The following is a 21705-nucleotide window of genomic DNA, read 5'->3' on the forward strand; positions in this document are numbered from 1 at the left end:
CAGATTTGTGGGGCACAAATCCAAGAGCCGGAAACAATTGCCAGTGCTGGAGTCTTGTGGTAGCAGTGGGGATGCAGGGTCAAGAGTAAACTACATGCTATGCAAAATATCAGTATTTTTAAATATGGTTTTTAAAATGTTAATAACACACTGCAAAGGCCAAATTTAGACTAGGATCACTAGATTAGCGAAGGGATATGTATACCCCTCCTCTGTGCAACATTTCTCATAACTCTGAATAATAATAATAATAATAATAATAATAATAATAATAATAATAACTCTATGATTCTAATGGATTATTCATTGTAGAAAAAAGAAGCTATTATTATTAATTGTGAATCAGATGCTAAATTTTAAATGTGGACTGTTTTAAAATATGTATGTCTTATTAGTATTTTTATACTGTTGCATGTTTTAATTAATGTGTTTTAATTCATGTTGTTTATTGTAAATTTGTTGTTGTTCCCCATCTCAATCCATGAGGAGAGGCAGGTAAGAATATTTATTATTATTATTCCCTTTCTCCCTTTCTTCCCTTTCTTTATTATTCCCTACAATGGTAGGTTTTATAAATAAGTATTTGTGTATTTTATTCTAAAGTAGCAGCTTTAGAGGTGTGGTAATTCAGCAACGTATACAAGAAAAGGAATGAATCCTTCAGCAGCTAGGGTTCCAGTCTATCCTACCTCAGAATAGCTATTGATGTAAGGATATATATATATACACACACACACACACACACACACACACACACACACACACAGAGTAAAATATATTGTTTATAGATCTCCAACATAATTTTTGATATTCAGTTTTCTCATAGCTGCTACTACCAGCACATTCAAACTACAAAAGGTTCTCTAGGATCAAATCTCAGAAGTGTTTGTTTTTGAAACCATGAGGGGCCATGCTGGGTGCAGGCAGTGGGAGATAGTGGGAAGATTCAGTGACATCTTTCCATCTCTGGCCCTTAGCACTTGCACATTTGTGATGTACACACACCTAGTGTAATAATATGATACACATTTTTGACAGCTCCTTTTATTTCATAAGAGTACGCACAGGTGAATTTTCATCTGGTTTGCAGTTTCCCTACAATCTCCTGCATTCTCTCATAGTCAGAAGAACTAGAAGAGAATAGGAGAAGAGATATTGCCCTCCAGCCATCTGTGAGCAACAGCTCTTCTCCAGACATATAATATTGGGGGAGCTGAAAATAACATTTCAGTGGCAGGAGGAGGAAAACTGATGACTTGACTTGCAACAAGTATCTCAGAGGCTGTAATACCTCTTGAAAACCTCTGCCATCATGAACAATGGAATTTGTGATTAATGTTGTACATTGCTAGCAGAAAAATATAGGACATGGCAGGGGGGGTGTGGGGAGCCCCCTCAGAAAACATTTCATAAGGGAAAGTATCATACATAATTTTAGTTTTCTCTTTTGATCATTTACTATAGTAAATTAATACCTGGAGGGAACAAGCAGATAGTTGGCATGAAATGTGTTTATTTCAATTATGGCTGTACATTAAAAATAACACCCACTTCAAAGGCTAGTTTAGAGATAAGAAGGCACAAATGTAAGAGGAGTTTCTTTGGAGTTTCCAGTTCTGAATACCATCTCTTCCAAGAGTTGCCATTGTGTTCCTGGGTGAGACACCAACATGGAGACTGAACTAATCCCTACCCATAGGAATCTACATCCTAAAAATCAGACCCACAATGTCGGTTGGTCATCAGGTTCTGAACATCTGAAGATCCATATGACACAACACCAGAGTATCATACACAAAACACACATATATAAAGACTGCACGTGGAGCTGCTTGTTGTCTCAAGTAACATCTATGCCGATATCTTGAGCTGTAGAGAGGAAAGGCAACAATGTTTTTACGGAGGGAAATTGGCTGTTTTTATCTTCACTCTGTGGTGACTGCCATGGGCTTCAGGTTCCTGTCAAGGAAACATTTAATATGTGATGTAAGTATTAGCTTTATGGATAAGATGGCAAACTCAACCACGAGTGATTTATAATATAAAAGCTACAAGAAAGGCAAAAAAGGGAAAGACAAAATGGTATATCCTTGGGTTTCTTCACAAACCAGTGCTTAGCAAGAAACACAAGGGTATATCTGCACTGTAGCAATAATGCAGTCTGACACCACTTTAAGTGCTGTATCTCCGTCATATGGAATTTGTAGTTTTACAAGTTCTTGAGCCTTTTATGTCAAAGCATGCTGGGTACAACTCCCAGGATTCTATAGGCTAAACCTATAACAGTTAAAGTGGTGTCAAACTGCTTTCTTTCGACAGTGTAGAGCACCCTTAATGCCATGATTTCAGATGGCTTCCGATTTTTAGAATACAGACTGTTAACAAAGACCCTAAACAGGAGGCCTTTTTTTTTTTTTTTTTTTTTTTTTTTTGGCCTTATGTTAAATCTGGGAAAGGACCTGGGGAGCTGCATTCAGGCAGTAGATGAAATCATACATATACTTATCCATTTGTACATTTTCATAGAAACCATACAAAGAACAAATAAATTCTATTGTAGGCTAATAGTGCAATAATTCTGGCTGCAAACCAGAGCTGTGCCCTCAAGAGCTCCATTCTCAGACTGTAAATAGCCATTCATCACCAATTACAGATCAGAACCAGAACTTATGTCTAGTGATTTTTATTCTAGAGTAAGAACCAGTGCACTCCTTCCCAGACTGCACACCAGAATTCAATTCTGTGCCTCTTTTCTCAGAAATAAACCATAGTGCAGCATTTTCCTGGGCTGCAAACCAGAGCTGAGCTCCCTTGGACCTCAGTTCCCAGCCTGTAAATAACCCTTTATCACCATTTAAAGTTCAACAATAAAAGCAGAAGAGTTTTCAAGCCTGACAGGGAGCCTCCAGGCTGAGATTTCCTATCTCTGCTTTAGAGACAATTGAATTCTTCTCCTGTTCCCCTGTTCCTTCATCTTTTTGCATTTACCTCAGGGGTTATTCAGACAGTGAAAATAATCCAGCTAGAATCTGGGTTGAATCTTTGTTGTTCACATGCATTTCAAATGCACTTGATTAAGTTGGGGGGCTACCAAAATCCCACGTAACTCAGGATAATCACTAGTAGTAGACAGCTAGTACTGTCACAGATGTAGCCTTTAATGCCCAAGTTTTCCTTTCAAATGGCTGCTTTGTGGCTAGGAGAAGGGAAGATTGGGCAAAAAAAGCAGGAGAGACAGCAAAGGAAAAGCCCATGATCCCCTGAACTGAATCCCAATGGCCATCTTTGCAAACATACATCTCTTTTCATGTCACACAATTATAGCATTTTGATACTACTTTAACTGCCATGGCTCCATCCTAAGAAATTGTGGGATTTGTAGTTTCATGAGGTATTTAAAAATCTCTGGCAGATTTTTGGTTATGGTTTTGTTCCTCCCTCACACAGCAAATCCCAGAATACTGTAGGATGCAGCCATGGCAGTTTAAGTGGCATCAAAGGGCTACAAGGTCATGAAAGGTTAAGTAAGAGCCTAACAGTACTGTTTGAAATTATTCCTCTTGGAAGGAAGTGTAGTGGGTCATGCTCACTATATTATGTTTCCATTATAGGTAGAGGTCCACTGGAAGTTTCCATTATAGGTAGAGGAGTGTTCTTCTGTCAGTGACTAGGTACTCTGAAGAAGGCTGATCAATATTTCTACAAGGCATGAAGTTGTTCCAGACACACAGGAAAAGTGACAAAGAGCTACTTTGTGGCTAGGAGACCTCCTGCTGATATTTACCATGGCAGTTTAAAACAATAGCTGGCATCAGTCTGCCAAATGATTATTCTTAGCTACTGGAAATGCAGTCTGGGAGCCCGCAGTCCCAAATGCTGTAAACCTGTGTGGATATTCACTTATTCACACATACTGTTAAAATAGGGAAGGGAACACAGGTACGCATGGAAGCTCTGGTCATATTCCCGTGTATCCCACCACCTTTTAGACACACAGAGTAATTTCATATACATCTCACTTCTTTTACTTCTATTTGTGAACAAGTAAATTCCTAGGTAGGTCTTGTATACATGCTTTAATTGTGAAATGTTAAGTGTCAATTAAGTATGTACAAAAAGGATTTTTGATATCTTTTTCCAGGAGTTTCAGACCAGCCCAGTAATGTGACAGATTTGGTGCAACCTAAACGTCCACTTTAATGAATAAAAAAATTGCACAGAACTTCCAGTTGACCTCTACTTTTCTGCAAAGATGGCTGCAATCTCTAGATAATGGAAATCACATCTAATCTCCATTGATTTCAATGGGAGAATTCCCCACATGCTTTACTCCTTCCTATGTAAAACAATGAGGCAAAACTGCTTAAAGTGGTTGGCTCATGTTCTAGTTTTCTTCTGCTACAGTGGTATATAATCCCTACTATGGGGGGAAGAAGTGATGAGAGTTATTGAAACGTTTCTACCGTCTGCTTAAAAGAACAGGAAAATTATTCATTTTTAGCTGAGAAAACTAAAGCAATTACTATTTGCAGGCGAAAGCTGAGAACAGAGGACAACCAGCATAATTACCTGAACAATCTTTTTGAAGGAAAAGTCATAAAAATATACTAAGATTCCTCTTCTTCCTCTTCCTCTTCTTCTTCTTCCTCCTCCTCACCTGCTTCCTCTTCCTCTTCCCCTTTTCCTTCCTCCTCTTCCTCCTGTGCTTCTTCTGCTTCCTTATTTATGGCAGAACAAAAGAATATTGAGACACTGGAACTGAAAGAAAAACTATTGAAACAAAGTATTACATCTCACATGTGCATTTTTTTTTCCTCCTGGCTAAAACAAAACCTTGGAAAAAACATTTTTTAAACTTTTGAAAGGTAAAAAGGAAGCAAGGCCCAACCTACACAGTTTATTCTCAGTTCTCATCTTACATACAACTTTTGCTCCCTTCCAGAGCCATCTCAAATCTTTACTCTGACTGAGGGTTATAATTCAGGATAGATTTTTAAAAATATTTTTCCCCTTTATCTTTTTTCTGTTCTTCTCAAGTCAGAACTGGCGTTGACTGTTTGGGAGGTGGCAAGGTCAGTGCTATGTTTTCTTTTCTATTCCTTTGCTGGCAAACATTCACATGTTCCCACAGTTCTCTGCCTATTTTCACATATTTAAAGGGCTGTGCATGTATATAGGCAACGGCAAACCTCCTCTGAACAAATCTTGCCAAGAAAACCCCATGATAGGGGCTTTAGGTTTGCCATAAGTTGAAAATGAAGAACAAGGTGCTAATAAATTGATGGGCCAGGTCTGAGAACAGGAGCCATCCAATGAGAGGAGAGGCACTATCCCCATAGGCAAATTATTATGCAAACACACACATCTGCATCATATGTGCACTCATGTAGCTAACAACAACAAAAAGGAATGAATTTAATGTGACACAGAAGTATGGCTTTCAATATCAGTACTGATACAGGGCAAAACAAGTCCATGTACCCAAAAATGAGCAAAAACACCTTTAGATAACCCAGTCAGTGCAGACTGGGAAGAAAAATGAACAAAATGTAATTCCCTGCTCACAGATCCTTTTATGCAGAAGAATGTGTTCTGCATTTTCAGATAAAAAAAGTTATGTTTCAAAAGTGTTATTCTCTGAGAATGAACAACTTCTAAAGATGTAGTGTATTTTATTTCGAATCAAGGCATGTCACCAGAAAATTTCATCTGTCTAAATACAAAATACAAGCTTTTTTAGCCCCCACCCCCCAAAAAAAAAGTTTCATGCAGTTGAATTTTTGTGTTCCTTTATATTAAGAGAGACTGATTATACATTGTAAACATTAAACAAATATATATAACCCTTTCCTCTTGGCAAAAGTATTTAATAAAGCCAATAAATCAGTTCAAATGTGTTTAATTTTGATCAAATATGTTTATGATTTCATTGTCAATTTGTAACGTTCAAGTTTGGATAATCAGGTCAGGATGTTATAACTGCACAGGTGGGGCACTATGATTCCACTTTTAACATTTGTGTCTGCATCCTATGGAATTCTGGGATTTGTAGTGAGATGAGGCACTGGAGCTCTTTGGCTGAGAATTCTAAATGTTGCTGTTTAAACTGCAAATTGCAGTGTGGTTGCCATGGCAGTTAAAAGAGCAGCCATAGTGCTGTAATTGTGTAGTGTGAAAGTGCTCCTGCTGTGTGTTGAAGTGCTTTCTACTATAATATCATGTTAACATGTTAGGCTACAAACAGGAAGTTTCTGTAGGAAGCCACAGACATTAACAGAGGCTGGAATTCTGCGATTTGTAGACAAAAATGTAACTTTTTCAAGGTGTGTTGTCTAAACACAGAGAGACTGAGAGATTAAGAAAGAAGGAAATCAGTAGGCTCATGGCAGGGTAAGTCACTGAATGACTTGATCCAGGATCTGACACCAACTCTGAGCCTGTCAGCCAACGCCTCTTCTGACACAGTCCCCTGAACTAGGATCCCTCCTCCTTACTGGTTCCAGAATCCCCTGATGAATTGGCCCCTTTTCACACTACGAGTCTCATACTTCCCAGGGCATGCTCACTACTGCAGCCTGAATACAGGAACAATCTAAGTGACAGGTGACAAAGTACTAGGCCTCCAGAGTAAAAGGCTTTTTGCTGTTGAGGACAGACTTCAGGTTGGGTCCAAAATTTGCTGGAACATGTTGTATGCATGGCGCTGTCCAAGGTGCTGCACCTTCATTTCCATGCTACCTACCACTCTGGCTAATTCAACCACCCACAAGTGACTTTTGTATCTGGTGGATTTCTGCTCCCAAGTGCAGGACAGTATTCTTGGACTGACCATCATCTTGAGGGGGAGAGAGGCCTGGCCTGGAAAGACAAAGAGCCCTCCTTCTGACCACCATCTTGAGGGGGAGAGAGGCCTGGCCTGAAAGAAATAGAGCCCTCCTTCCGACCACCAACTTGAGGGGGAGAGAGGCCTGTTATGTTTTATTTTGACTTTGGATTATTATTATTATTATTAACCTTTATTTATAAAGTGCTGTAAATTTACACAGCGCTGGATATTGTATTGTACTTCCTGTTGTACACCACTTTGATCTAATTTGGAAAAGTGGTATATAAATAAACATTATTATTATTATCATTATTATTATATCCATGCAGGTGCACACACACACACACACACATTTATACAAGTTACTGTCTGGGGATGTCAGTTGAAGTGCAAACTATTTTGTTAGGACAAAATGAGTAGGAGGATGAATTCCTTGTACTCAAAGAATAAGCATAAGTATTCTTTGCAAGATTTCAGTGCTAATTAGGTTTCCATATTTAGTTTGGAGAAAGAGAATGGTGAAGAGGATGGTTTGAATTAGTTCACAAACAAGCAGTATAATGGAAAGAAAAGAGCATGCTAAAAGAGCGTTCAAGCATGTTATTATACTTCTGTCACTGGCTGTTCTTCGCCTTCTTCCTGCATAAGAAAAAAATTAAAATTGTTCTTAAAAAGAGACTAAAAGAAAAAGAAAACTGGATGACAAAGGATGACAAAGGTATTCATGAGATGAGACTAGACACTGTTTAACAAAGGAATCTTATTCATTCAAAGTCTTACTGTGTTCATTTCCAGGTAGATCCACATTGGACAGGAGCCACAAGGGAGCTCAAAGAGTTTTCCAGACATTTTCCCACAAGAGATTGTGACTTATACAAAGCACCTACAGCTGTGATAGCAAACCTACAGCATGTGTGCTAGAAATGGCATGCAATGCCATTTGGCCTGGCACCTGGAGGACAGGAAAGGCATGGGGGGAGAAGTCCCATCCCCAGAGGGTGGAAGTCCCACCCCCGCCCCTGGCACCAGGTAACACCCAGTGCCAGAAAAACTTTTAGTTGGGCACTAGGTCCTGAAAAGATTCACCATCACTGACCTAAAAACACAGTATTGCCTTTCTCTTGACCCAAGATGTTGCTGATGAAGTTGGAATAGAAATATCATGGAAATGGTGACAAAGTAGCTTTTCTCTATGGTCTCTGTAAAACAGTATATTGTCCAAGTTCTTGTAGAAATATTCTGTTCTCCCTGCCCAGGGTTGAAATTTAAGAAATCATAATAGGTAGAGTCATGTCCTCTAAAGAGCATCTACCTTGATTTCTAGGAGTACTAGTTCACATGTGCAAGTCAGTTAAAGATAACTTGTGTGACTGAGCACAATTCATACCCCCAGAAATTTCTTCTGAAAACATGTTCATAATAATCATTCTGGCTCTGCATTCATTCTATGGCCCTGCAGGGTCAAGCCATTAAGAAACGTTCCTAGCACACATCTGTTTATATTACAAACTCATTTTATTCAGCGGTAGCATCTTACAGAAATTACATGTTTGCTGCTTTTCTTTATACAGTGGAATTCAGAGCCACCTCCATGTTGTCCTATTTCTATAATGAAAGAGCAGCTGCAGCTCATAGTTTTCATTTCCTTCTCAGCATGCCAGCAGAAACAGAGATAGCGACTTGTCAGTGTCAGCAGCTGGTACTAGATTATTATATGATATTCTAAGGGAAAACTCTTTGTTTCTCAGCAGAGGAATGGCTATGGGTGGTTAATAACTAAGATAATGGCCAAATTGGTCACTGGATTCCATCTTTCAGATGAGTTTCAAAAGGTGTTTTTAAAAGCAACTTTGATAGGTTCTAGAAGGTGTTAAGTATGAATGTTGATACAAAATCCAGAGTGGAAGGAGTCATTTATGAAAGCTACATGTACATTCAAACCAAAGTAGTCAGCACATATAAATCCCAACTGGGGTAGGTGGGAAACCTAGTATAAGCATATCTTACATGAACAGCATGATGCTGTCTGCTATAGATTTCTATGGACTTAGGACAGATCCAAACAGGTGTACACCCCACTCTTCACTCAGTTACTCAAATATTATGATGTACACACATCTCAAAAGAAGCAGACTCAGCTGCCTCCACAGACAAATATTAGGCAGGGGATTATAATGGTTTATGCTCTGTCTCTGTGAGATCTGTTTCAGATCTGCTAAGTATCACTTAAGGTTGCTATTATTGAGAAATAAGGATGTCTACAGAAAAAATAAATTGGAACAGAGGAAAAAGCAAAAAAATGTTTTGAAGTACTTTGGTAAACGCCTTATAAAAATAATCATGGTATAATTCTTTCTCTCGCATACACACACACACACACACACACACACACACACACACATAAAATGAGAGAGAAGCTGACTGGTTAACCATAGGAGCCCATCAAAATGTAATGTTTTTCCCTCCTTAATTTTTATTCACATATTCAGATTCATACAAATACCCACATATATCCACAATAAATTTCAAAATACATTTTCTAATATTACTAAAACATTTAGTACTAAACATTCATTACCAAAACATGGTTCAGAGGACAAGGTCAGCCTAACTTTTCTTTTCTTTTCTTTTTTTCTGGTGCTCTATCTTTTGTACTAACAAAATGTCTTAGGCCAACCCCATTCTAACCTCAACTGACATATGAACATTTTTAAGCACTTTAATGATGTACATAAGGCAACAGCAGACCAGTGTAGGGGGTGAAAGACACACTGCCTGGCATCCTGTTAGTGGCATACACAAACCTAAGCCCAACATACCCTCTTCTACATCTTTTTTGGCTCATTGTGGAGGGAAGTATTCTCAACCACAACAAACAAACTCCCCTTCCCTGGACTTTGAGCTGCTACAGCTTCCTCATGGTCATTCTGTGGCTGGTGGAGTGAGGGGGAGACCACAGACACACCTAGCTCCTCACAGCCAGACACAGAATCACCCAAAGGTCTCAGCAGGTGATGTAAATATTCTGCATCGGGCTCTTGGGACATAGTCAGAAACTTCTCCTATCTTCCCCGCATGCTCTCCAGCAGACACTGAATGGCTGAAGGGGCGGCTGCAAGAGCTCAACAGCAAGTGTGCAGGTACTGAATGTCCTGCTTTAGCGTAGTTTCACATATGGAACTATTGCACCATGTTGTGCTACACCAGATCCCAGCCACTGCATAGCACACACAGCTTTGCCTTCCAAAAAAGCTTCAGACATAGTCCCACTTAGAGGAAACCCATTAAAAGCAACATGGCTAGCATTTCATTGATTTCAGCAAGCTATTCTATGTGTGACTTGGCACCAAACCCGTTTCCAATATTCAGGATGTGGGTGTCATTTTAGTCATATTAAGTGTGAGTGTCCTTTCTCTTGTAGCCAAAATGACACTACCAGTGGTCCAGGAGGAGAAAGAAGGAGGAATTCCCAGGTTTATACAAGTATAATATACTTTAAGCAAAAAACAAACGAACAAAAATCCTGAGGGACAGAGGTAAGCTTTTTCCTCAAAAATAGCCCAGTGAGGACTGCGCATCCTTAACAGGCACAGAATGATAGGATGTGGAGGTAAACTGGTGGTACTATAGGCAAGGGGAATGGGATAAGGTGGCTGAAATCCTGACTAGTAGCACTCCACACTGCAACATTAGTTGCAGGTATCACTTGTAAATATCCTGTTCTCTTAGTCACATTCAAATTACTCCAATATGTAAAGTTTAAAAGGACATACATGAACAGGGGAATAACCAAAAAAGGTGAAGGAATAAAGAAAATTACCTGTTCTTCTGTCACCACTTCAGCAGCTTCTGCCTCTTCCCCTGCATTGTCTTCTGTGTGATCTTCATTCTCTTCAGTAACTTCAGACTTTTCAGTTTCCTGGCAACAAAGTAAAGAACTGCATGGGTGACATTTGCCAGAAAAGGGCAGGGGAAAATAGAAATCAGAATCAAAGAAAATACAAATTATTCTTAAAAGCATCTAGCAAATTTTGAGTAATTGCAATCTCTGGATTGACTGTTCAACAGAATACATTAGTCACTTGTATCAGGTATGTTTACAGATAATTTAAAATATTTGGTTCTGTGAAGTCACACTTTTCTCTCTATGACTTGGGCCCTAATGTGGCCTCCGCATTCACTAAGGTCCCCTTTCCTTGTTTGTTTGTTTGTTTGTTGATCTGTTTGTTTGAAAAAAAATATTAAACAGCTGTAAAACTAAGTGCCAGGTTTGCAACTGCCCACCATCTTAACTCTTTTCTCCACCAAGCCAGAACATGGCCTCAGAGTGTATCTACAAAACAAAGTTGAAAGGCAGCTGCAGGCTAGTTACTTCACTTCTCTCCCTACAATCACCAACAGCCCCAACAAAGAGGAAATAGTAAAAGGCGTTCAACTCCTGCCAGTCCCACCCCCACCCCCCCACATTCAGTTTGGGAAGAAACTTCAAAATGACCAGGGAGCTGGCAGAGAAAGCTGTACAGCAACCTAAAGTGGGATGGGGAGGGATGAGAAAGGGTGTGGGTGGGTTGAGAGAGCCTAAGAAGAGGCTGGGAGGGTCTGGGGGAAACAACCTGCTGCACAATCTGGAGTAGAACAGGAAGAGCTATAGGATGGCCAGAATTGCAGGGAAGGGAGGGTAGTGTGTGTGTACTTGTGTGATGGATGAATAGGATGCATTGTTCTATGTCTTGGAACAATGTAAAGTCAAAGGCTTTCATGGCCAGCATCCATAGCTTTTTTGTGGGTTTTTCGGACTTTGTAGCCATGTTCTAGAAGAGTTCATTCCTGATGTAGAAGAGAAGAGAACAATGTTTGCAAAAGAGAAAGAGCTTAGAGGTAACTCTCTTGAAAGAGAATGTGTGGGAATCTTGTGTGTTTACATTGCAAAGTGAGCTGGTTTTGTGTGTTTGTAGTGTGGGGTGTGAGGAACAAAGTTTTCTAAGTAGCTGGCAGGGAGAGAGGACTGTGCATAGAAAGGAGCGTGTATGTGTTTGGGGAATGAATCCCCACTGATGCCTTGTTCTGGCATTCTTGGGGAGGTTTGTTGCCTTCCAAGAACAGCAGTTTCTCTTCTGAGAAATAGTTGTTTGTGGCTAACCATGCTCACCATGGCAACCATTTTTATGAATGAGCACATCTCAGGGCACCCATTTTGTGATCCTATGGATGGCATTCTACATCAAATAGGTCCAACAACACCCAAAACATGCATGGAGGAATGCTGCTGTACAGGATAGAAGGACATTAAACCCCAAATATGCAACCTGAAAAGGGCTGGGGAGCTGTGCATAGTAATACACAGTTTTTGTGGGATCCATATGGTTTTTCATACCCATACATCAATGGCTAACCACAGCCTATTACGAATTTTCTCAAACACATTGTGTTTTATTCATTGAGGAACAGAGATGTCTGTCAGTGGGTACAGCTTCCCCCTTGCATTTTCATTGCAAGCAGAATAGCATGTACACACAAGACAGAAGCAACTTCCCTGTGTTTAAGAAAGCCCTATGAAAGCTGTTATTTCTCATTTTATTAGGCAAAGAAATGCATACAAAAAGAGAGATTTTTTTAAAAGCACAAAAAATGAGTATCATTACACAGAATGATAAGATATGGATATTACTTCTGCAGTTTTGTTCTCTTCTGAAACGTCACCATTTGGCACACTTGGTACCTCCTCTATAATCCTCCCCTCCTGTGTATAGGAAGACAAAAACAGTATTGTAAAAACTCAACAGAACTCTATTAAAGCAATGGGTCCAGACAGTTTAAGTATATCCATACCATCCCCAAATTCTACAATGAGACCTAGAGTATGTTCATATATTTTCAATTCCCATATGCAGCAGGAGCAAGGATATGGCTGTTTCTCCCACAGGGTTTCCCCAAGGCATTTTGCTGGTTGAGGCAAAATGCCCCTCCCTTTCATTGCATGTACAGATGTTGTTACTTACATAGCTTCTGACTTTTATATTCTTTCCCAACTGATTTTTTTCCTTTAATCAGATAACTTTATTATTTAATCCTTATATCCAGAGTCTCTGGAAAAACATATCTCCCTATGTGACCTTCCTGTCAATCCTGCCATCATCACAGGCATGCTTGGTGAAGACTAGTGAGAGGGCCTTCTCTGTGGCTGGCTGCTCCTGACCTCCCTACCACAAGCGGGTAAACTTGCACCCTCTCTGCTCTCCTGCCAGCAAGCAAAGACCTCTCTATTTAGATAGGCATATGATATTAACTGGTTGCTGCCAAACGGTGTAATGGAGGAGGGAGGTGCAGTACTTTTGTTCTCCTGTTTACATTTTAAATCATAGAATCACAGAATAATAAAGTTGGCCTCAAGGGCCATCCAGTCCAACTCCCTGCCATGCAGGAAATCCAAATCAAAGCATCCCTAATAGATGGCCTCTGTTTATAGACCTCCAAGGAGGGAGACGAGTGTGATAAGAAACGATGCCAGCTGGTATGCTTCCATTCTTAACGGAAATGTTTCTAAACAATTCAATTTAGTATTTTTAAATAGGACAACCTGTTTTTAATTTTTATTATTATTATTATAATGATAGTTTTACCTGTATTTTGTTTTAATCTACATTGCAAGCTGGTGTGGGTCCCACTTTGAGGAAAAGGCAGAATAGAAATAAAATAAGTAAATAAATAAAATGTGGCCAAGAAGTGCAAACTGCCACATATTAATGAATGGCAATAAAGAATCTTGACAACAGAGATGTTACTCTATCCTTTCAGCACATTCAGCTGTCCCGCATAACAACTGGGTTTCAAATTACAAATTTTCATTAAGAGGATGGTGGTGGAATTCTCAGGAAGAATTCTTCCTTTAACTTAGCACAGCAGCTTGGAGTTAGATTTCTTCTCAGGCAGCTACTGAAAGATATTCCATATGCTAACCTGCATTTCTTTCTTCTTTTTTCTAATCTTCATTTTCTCAGTACATGCTCCAATATGTGCCACCATAATTATTCTCCTATTGTACACACTTTTTAAGGAGCCTACAGGTTCATAGCTTACTTTTTAAAACCTTATTTATATAGAATGTATAATATACAGTCAGACCTTAGTATTCATGGCGGATCCGTACTGGACACATGCACCCTCCAAATACCAAAAATTGTGGAGCCTGAAGTCCTGTTTTCCTTAATGGTGGCACAACATGCACACCCACTAGCATGGCCACATGAACATGCTGCCATTAGGGACAACATGGGTGTGCGATATGCAGATACTGAAATCCACAGATAGCCAGTCTGTGGATATGAATACTTCACTGTATTGAAATTAGGCTCCTGGACATAATTCAGCCCCCACCATAAAGATGGCTTACATGCAGATTCATTTTGAAACATGAGTTTAAACATATGCATAAACTTAAGCATTAGCATAAGGAACAGTGACTACTAGGGGAAAGTTTCAGTAAAGGGGAAGTTAAGTAGTGTCAGAGTTGGTCATAACCCAAGATACACCATCAACATATACATTGTAAGGCAGAACTAATTAGTATTAAGTTTAGCTTTATCATAATCTCTAAACAAGTGGGTCCTTTTCTTTGAGAGATCTGTAGATCGCACTGAAGCTTTACTCCATGCTAAACTGAAGACACAACATGCAGTTGATCTTTTCCATTTACAAACAAACATATGCCCCCCAATCCCCCACTATGTATAGTGAGACCACTATACATAGGTAAAGGAGGTGTAGTCATTTCTTAAATAGCCTTTTCCCTCCCTTTATTTCCCCCCTGGTACCCAGAGACTGAAAAAGTAAAAAATAAGGGTGACATTTGTTTAGCACTTTTTATAGGGGATAAATTTAGTGGGAAAACAGCTTTAAGGGGTTAGACCTCCATTATATGCATACAGTGAGCCCATGCTATACAAGGGCTCATTGTAGGCAGCTTCCAGTTTATGTGGAAGCCACCGGAGGATCGGGAGAATGGTGCGCGTGCCCGTATCGCACATGCACAACCTCACAGCATGCATGAGCCCCATTATATCTAATGGGGCTTGAGCATATGCACTTTTTGCTTTATGCTGAGGGATCCAGAACGGAGCCACCTTGTAAGGCAAGGGTGAACTGTATAGTGGTCATAATCTGGATTCTGGTACTACACATTTACTTCTAAGCAGAAAGGAAAGGAAGTCTCAGCATACGGTGAAACCACATCCAAAAACTCCTGATGATCCCTCTCAGCATTTGTAGATGTTAAACAGCATAGGGATAAAAACAGAAGCCTGTGGGACCCCACATGCCAACAACCAGGGAGTCAAACAGTAGTCCCCCAACAACACCTTCTGTGCTCGCCCCTCCAAGAAAGACCAGCACCACTGAAAGAACACCATCTCAGAGAGGCGTCCCAGAAGGCTGATGGTATCAAAAGTTGCTGAGAGGTCCAGCAGAACCAACAAAGACATACTCTTTTAGTCCAGTTCCCTGTGTAGGCAATCAAAGTTGCCTCCGTTTCATAACCAGGCCTGAAGCCAGATTGAAATGGATCTAGATAATCCATCTGATCCAGAAATAATCCATCTCATCCAGATTTAGTAAATATAGAGCAGTTTATGATGATCCGTAATTTATGATTATGAATCCATAAATGCAATATTGAATACCAGCCATTATGTCTTGTTGTTATACACAGTAATTCAGCATATAATTGATCATGACAGGTCCGAAAGGGCAAAAATTCATACCGTTGAACCTAGTGGAGGAGCAAGGCCTAGGAATGAATAAATAATATTTTCTTCTTTTGCAGAGAAAAAGGAGTCAAAATCCTAAAAAGGAATAAAAATACAAACAACATATCAGTAGGTAGCATGTTCAGAAGGAACTTGATTCTTTAACTCCTCAAACCTTTCTACATACCTAAGGCTCTAACCCTATGATTTTCCTCTTAACTGTGAACAGGATTCCAGGCTGCCACACTGTTAGCAGCCCTACCAATGCCATATTGCATTTCCTCATATCTGGGCATCTAATTTGCAAGTTTGCACTATATTTCAGCTTTGCTACCAATTTCTGCTTCTTTTTTTCTCATTATTTTCATTAAATCACTTGTTAAAATATAAACTATACTAAGATAAACCAGATATACATTAAAATAATATAATTTATATAACAAAACACAAACAGAAATGCTACCATTTTAAAGAAATGATAACAACTAATCTGAGTAACCAGATGAATAGTTCAGGTGCTGGACTTGGAACAGAGACTCACATTCAAATCTCATCTTGGTCATGGAACTTAACATGGTGATACAGGCCACCATTTTATCTCAGCAAATCTACCTTACATGGTTGTTGTAAAGATCAACAGGGAGAGAAAACCCATATAAAGTAGAAGTGTGCATTTCTGATATGGTAAAAAAAACATAACAACAATAATTATGGCAACACCATTTTGTCACTTGCAAGAACTTTCGGGTACATTCTTCTTAGACCACGGTAGGCTTTTTATTTTTATTTATTTTTTTACCTTTTTGCAATCAGTTTGTTTTCTTTTTTCTTTTTACTGAGAGTAACCTTTCCATCTGATTCACAAGTGAAAATGTAGTGGAAAGTATGGGGAACAGTAATGACTACAGGGAGAAGGCAAGGTATAATTTTAATGAAACATAGATTACACTTTTGTTCTAACTAGAAAATAATCTATGGGGCAAAAAAGACCTGCATGAAAAGACAGCTTCTAGCTCGCTTGAGGGCATGGCATACAGATGCTACATGCCCCCAAGACACCTGGAAGTTGTGCCAGTGCTCAGAAGTGAGCCAGCTTCCAGGCGCTCTGGTAGGGCGGCATTTACACGCCATTGGAGCAGTTTGAAGCTGCCCATGGGCTGTGGTGAGTTGGAAATGCTGCCTTTTTGCTGGCTTTTTACCACTCCTTTTTCAGCTGGCTGCAAGGCAGATTGGGGCTGTGGCATGAGTTCGCTGCAGCCCCAATCCATTTTCGGAACACTTTTATTCTAACTAGAAAATAATCTATGGGGCAAAACAGACCAGCATGAAAAGCCAGCTTCTAGCCATCTCAGATGCAGGTCTGTTTCAGCACTATCTTAATCTTTTTTGCCCAGCTCAAATTTTCATCAGAATACACATGCTAATCAGCTCACATATATTAGGATGTCTGTGCTGCTTACTTAACTACTGTTTCTTAAACTGCTGTAAAAAAATTGTATGGTCTTTACACTTTCTTTCCTTCTCACCTCATTACACCATCCCATTCAACCATATGTATAAAATATGAGACAACACTCTAGCCATCAGATGAAGTGTGGTTCAGTCCATGAAAGATTATGTCATATAAAATTTGTTAGTCTTTAAATTAGACTTTGTTGTTTTGGCTGCAAGAGACTAACATGGCTGCCTCAGAAAAGATATTTCTTCGTGGAAGGAAAAAGCATGTATTTGCACGTGCAAGCAAGTGCCAATCCAGTATTTCTGACCTGTTCCCCCCCCCCCCCCGCCACATAAACCAATCCCAATTTTATTTCCACTTTTCCTCAACAGAAATTATTTCTACATGTCTCATCTTTGTTGCTGCTGTTTTGTTGTCCTGCTATATTTTAAGCTGCAGAAGGAAAAGGTATTCCTAATAAATATATACATTTTCTAAGCATGTTTATTTAGAAGTATGACCCATTTAACTTGGTAGGCCATATGTGTGAGTAAATAGCTCATATACTCATAGTATACTCCCAAACAAACAAACAAACAAAAAAGTGAGTTAGTTCTTCAAAAACTGGTTGGCCTTTTCCTTGTGTGCATGTGTATATGTGCCTTCAATTTGCTGTCAACCTATGGCAATCCCATTAATTTCATAGGGTTTTCTTAGGCAAGGAATACTAGGAAGTGGTTTTGCCAGTTCCTCTCTCTGAAATATAGCCTACAGTATTCATCGGCAATCTCCCACCCAAGTACTAATGAGAGCTGACCCTGCTTAGCTTCCAAGATCAGACAGGATTTGGTGCCTTTACTTACCACTGCTTTAAAATCTAAGCATATCCCTCAAGCATATGCCTCAATAACCTTTTATCTGTCTTTTGCTTTTGCCATTTCTCAAGATAGCAAGCAAGCAGCCCTACGGGCACTGGTGGTACTGCTGTCACTGCTGCAAGACAAGAAGAAGAAAGAGGGAAGGTGACATGAGGAGTTGGTCACAGAGAAAACAGTGTGGGAGAAGAAGAATAAAGGTGATGAGAAAGCACCAGTAATAACAGATGCTCTTTTCCTAACTCCATCAGGCATGACAAAAGGCCTATCTGTTCCTAACAAGCATAGAATTTGATATCTATTTTTATGGAAGTTCATTAAAATGCATAATGCCATGACAAGTCATCCAGTAACAACAGACTCCCTATCAATGTAAATATGAGTAAATGTACTGTGGTTTGCTACCCTTATTAACTGCCTTTGAGGCAATCCCGAATCATGGCGACCTTGTGGATGAAACATCGCCAAGATTCCATATCCTCCATTGCTCTGCTTAGGTCTTGTAAATTGTGGTACCAGTAGTTTTTACACAGCTTTCTCCCCACCTATTAAATCCTATTACTCTAATGTCTTCTCTGCAGTCTTTGCAGTGAATTCTGCAAAGCAGACTTCAGTTAAGCACCCCCCCCAAAAAAAAACAAACCCTAGACTTTTTATCATAATTGTAATATTTAAACAAATTATTATATGGGGAAAGATGGGTCAACTGTACAATTATAAATTTATAAATTTTCACCATAGTTGTGAGACTTGACTCATTCATCAAACAAACTGAAAGGCAGTGACTGGCCGGCACTGTAAAACAACTGACAAACTAGTAACGGCACATTTTGTTCCATATCTCAGCTCCTATAAAGACAAGTGTTCAACTGAACATTAAGGGGGGGGATGACCACAAATGATTTAGAAAACTTAAAAATACACAACAAAGATATAGAGATAGTCAAAGGTTTCCTGTACCTTGGCTATGTCATCAGTCAAAATGGAGAGTGCAGTCAAAAAATTAGAAGACTGGAACTTGGAAGGGCAGCTGTGAAGGAACTAGACAAGATCCTAAAGATTCTGAAGTGTAATTATATGTCCATGTCATTGTATTTCTGATTTCTATGTGTGGTTGTGAAAGCTGGACAATAAAATAAACTGATAAGGTAAGAATAATCTCCTTTGAAATGTAGCACCAGAGAAGAATTCTGAGGGTAAGCTGACCTGCCAAAAACACAAATAATTGTGCTCTAGAGCAAATCAAGCCTGAACTCCCCCTGGATACCAAATTGACTAAGAAGCTTAACCCATTAACAAATAAGACATCTTACTCTTCTGGTTTGAATCCAGGATCCAGGATGCCCCCTAGATGTTATCATACTTAAATTGCCACCTATGTAGCTGGGATGCCACTGCCCACATGCATCCCAGGCTGAAGCCTCACTTAGCCAGCACTTTTTTGAAGTTGGGAAGCTTCTGACTTCAAAAACTGACCAGCTGAGTGAAGCTTCAACCCAGGATGCATCCAGGAAGTGGCATCCCAGCTAGATAGGTGGTGATTTAGGTATGATAACATCCGGGGTCATCATGGATCTTGAATTCAAACCGGAAGAGGTAAGATGGCTTATTTGTTAATGGGATAAGCTCCTATGCTGAGACTGTCATACTTTGGACATATGAGAAAACATGACTCACTGGAAAAGACAATAATGCTTGGCAAGGCAGAAGGAAACAGGAAAAGGGGGAGATCATACTACAGGATAGACTCAATCAATGAAGCCATGGCCCTGAGTTTGCAATATCTGAGCTGTTGATGAAAGGGTGACTTGGAAGTCTCTCATTCATAGAGTAAGCCATGAGTCAAAGTCAACTAGATGACAGTTAATAACAAATAATGGTTAGAGACTTTCTTTTAAAAAAAAAGAAAGATAAAAAGGGAGAGAAGCAGAAAATAAAAAAGGCAAGGCCAGTTGATGATGCCAATTAACAGTAAGTGGCACACCCTATGTTTCTGGTAAAACTGGGTATGAAGACAACTTTTATCTGAATACCAACAAAACTCTCAGTCCAGGAGAACAATCCCTAGCATGAGGTCAAGTGAGAGAGCAACTTCAGGAAATAGATCATGGACTTATTAAAAAGACAGGAAAAGATTAATTCATGTATTATTACTATATTTTACGGTTAAAGAGGAAGAGAGATTTCTGTGGGAGTTTCTGTCTCAGATGCCAAAATCACTTGATTGATTTTAGATACTGACATAAATTTGGCTAGTGAGGGTGAAAACCATTTGTTGCACTGCTTCAGGCAACCAAATGAAGACCACAGCCCTACGATGTACATATGTTTGTTTCAATGGAAGCAGGAGAATCATACACCAATCATATATCCCACAAAGAACACACATAAACCCACACAACAGCTCTAAAATTCACCACTGCCTAAATATTTCCAGCTTCACTCTCCCCCGAAACAGGTATCTGAAATTGCACCTTCTTCAAGCAAGAACAGCTTATTGATTTACTTCATAGCCCATCTTTCTCTCTGCACATGATCAAAAGAGGGTCCCACCCCTCCCTCAAAACCCTAACCAAAGAATTAGATTTTCTAGTTTCTATGCCAGCAAAAAACGAACTATCAAGAAAGCATAACAGAGACCTAACAAGGCACAACATGCCACTTATCTGTGTTTCTTTAGAAGCCAGCAGCTTCAATGTGGGAACGACTGAGAATGTAGATTTCCTGAGGGAGGTTTTCATAATTTATCTCTACTGGATAACCACAGCACCAACTCAAATCAGGGCTCTGTGTCTGTTATTTATCCAAGATACAAAATCCAAGATGTTTTGTTGCATGAGGGAAAGGATGAAATGGCTGTTGTAAAATGCTGACTATTCAAAACTCCCTTCTTCTGAGATTTACAGGTTTCTGTTCACTGCCTGGTGCTTCAGAAGAATGAATCGTAGAGTTGGAAGAGACCACAAGGGCCATCTTGTCCAACCCCCCGCCATGCAGGAACTTTTAATTAAAGCATCCCAAAACATGGCCATCCAGCATCTGTTTAAAGACCTCTGAGGAAGGAGACTCCACTACACTCCGAGGAAGTGTGTTCAGATGTTGAACAGCCCTTACTGTCAGGAATTTCCTCCTAATGTTGAGGTGGAATCTCTTTTGACTCATGTTCAACTTGTGGTCTACTTGGAGTTGTTTGTTCTGTGGCCCTTTGTTTTATCAACTAATGACCCTCTGAAACCAAGGACTCCCCAGGGATTTCAATTAAAATATCCATCAAAAACTATAAACACCATGGGGTATATAGACACATGTTTCAGCTTCATCTTCTTGGTTGGATCAAGAACATGTTTACCAGCATTTAAAAAAAAAGAAATCTAATCTGGATTTTAATTTTTCTGTTACTATGGCCTGTTACAGACAGCCAAAATAAAGCTGCTTCGAGTCACAGTGGAGGTATGGTGTTTCAATGATGAATTCATCCTAAGAGTCCAGAAGCCACACCAAAGCCACGCTCCAGTCCTTAGGGCTGGAGCGTGGCTTTGGTGCAACTTCTGGACTCTTAGGACGAATGCATCATTGAAACACCATACCTCCACTGTGACTCGAAGCAGCTTTATTTTGGCTGTCTGTAACAGGCCTTTGAGATGATGGCATTCTGTAATTCCTAATCAATGCAGTGCAGTGGCTGTGCTTTACCACTTTTTCAGGAAATGTTTGGTACACTATTGCACAGCTGTAAGTAACTGAGTTGATACACAGAATAAAGTCAGCTGTCTTCAGGCTAGCATTTCAGTTAAAGGAGAAACACTCCATGGCTGAGAGTCAGGA

The 21705-nt window shown here is 39.6% G+C and overlaps 1 protein-coding gene across 3 annotated transcripts in view; it reads right to left on the reverse strand.

Annotated features, from left to right (window-relative positions):
- Positions 1-299: 299 nt before the first annotated feature.
- SH3BGR (SH3 domain binding glutamate rich protein) overlaps positions 300-21705 on the reverse strand; it is a 51815-nt gene continuing 30409 nt past the window's right edge. Inside the window, exons 3-8 of one of the 3 annotated variants that reach the window (XM_089511988.1) lie at positions 15583-15663; positions 12495-12566; positions 10647-10745; positions 7436-7465; positions 4570-4718; positions 302-1959 (exon numbers count right to left, since the gene is read on the reverse strand). In XM_089511988.1, coding sequence (XP_089368114.1) covers positions 4608-4718; positions 7436-7465; positions 10647-10745; positions 12495-12566; positions 15583-15663 — 393 coding nt within the window. In that variant the 3' untranslated portion in view covers positions 302-1959; positions 4570-4607. Of the gene's footprint in view, positions 1960-4569; positions 4719-7435; positions 7466-10646; positions 10746-12494; positions 12567-15582; positions 15664-21705 lie in introns of all 3 variants that reach the window. The other 2 variants (XM_089511990.1, XM_089511989.1) reach the window with 2 other exon arrangements.

This window comes from Sceloporus occidentalis, unplaced genomic scaffold (assembly GCF_023333645.1).
Source record: "Sceloporus occidentalis isolate IW3139 unplaced genomic scaffold, rSceOcc1.0.p SCAF_2, whole genome shotgun sequence".
NCBI classification, from domain to species: domain Eukaryota; kingdom Metazoa; phylum Chordata; class Lepidosauria; order Squamata; family Phrynosomatidae; genus Sceloporus; species Sceloporus occidentalis.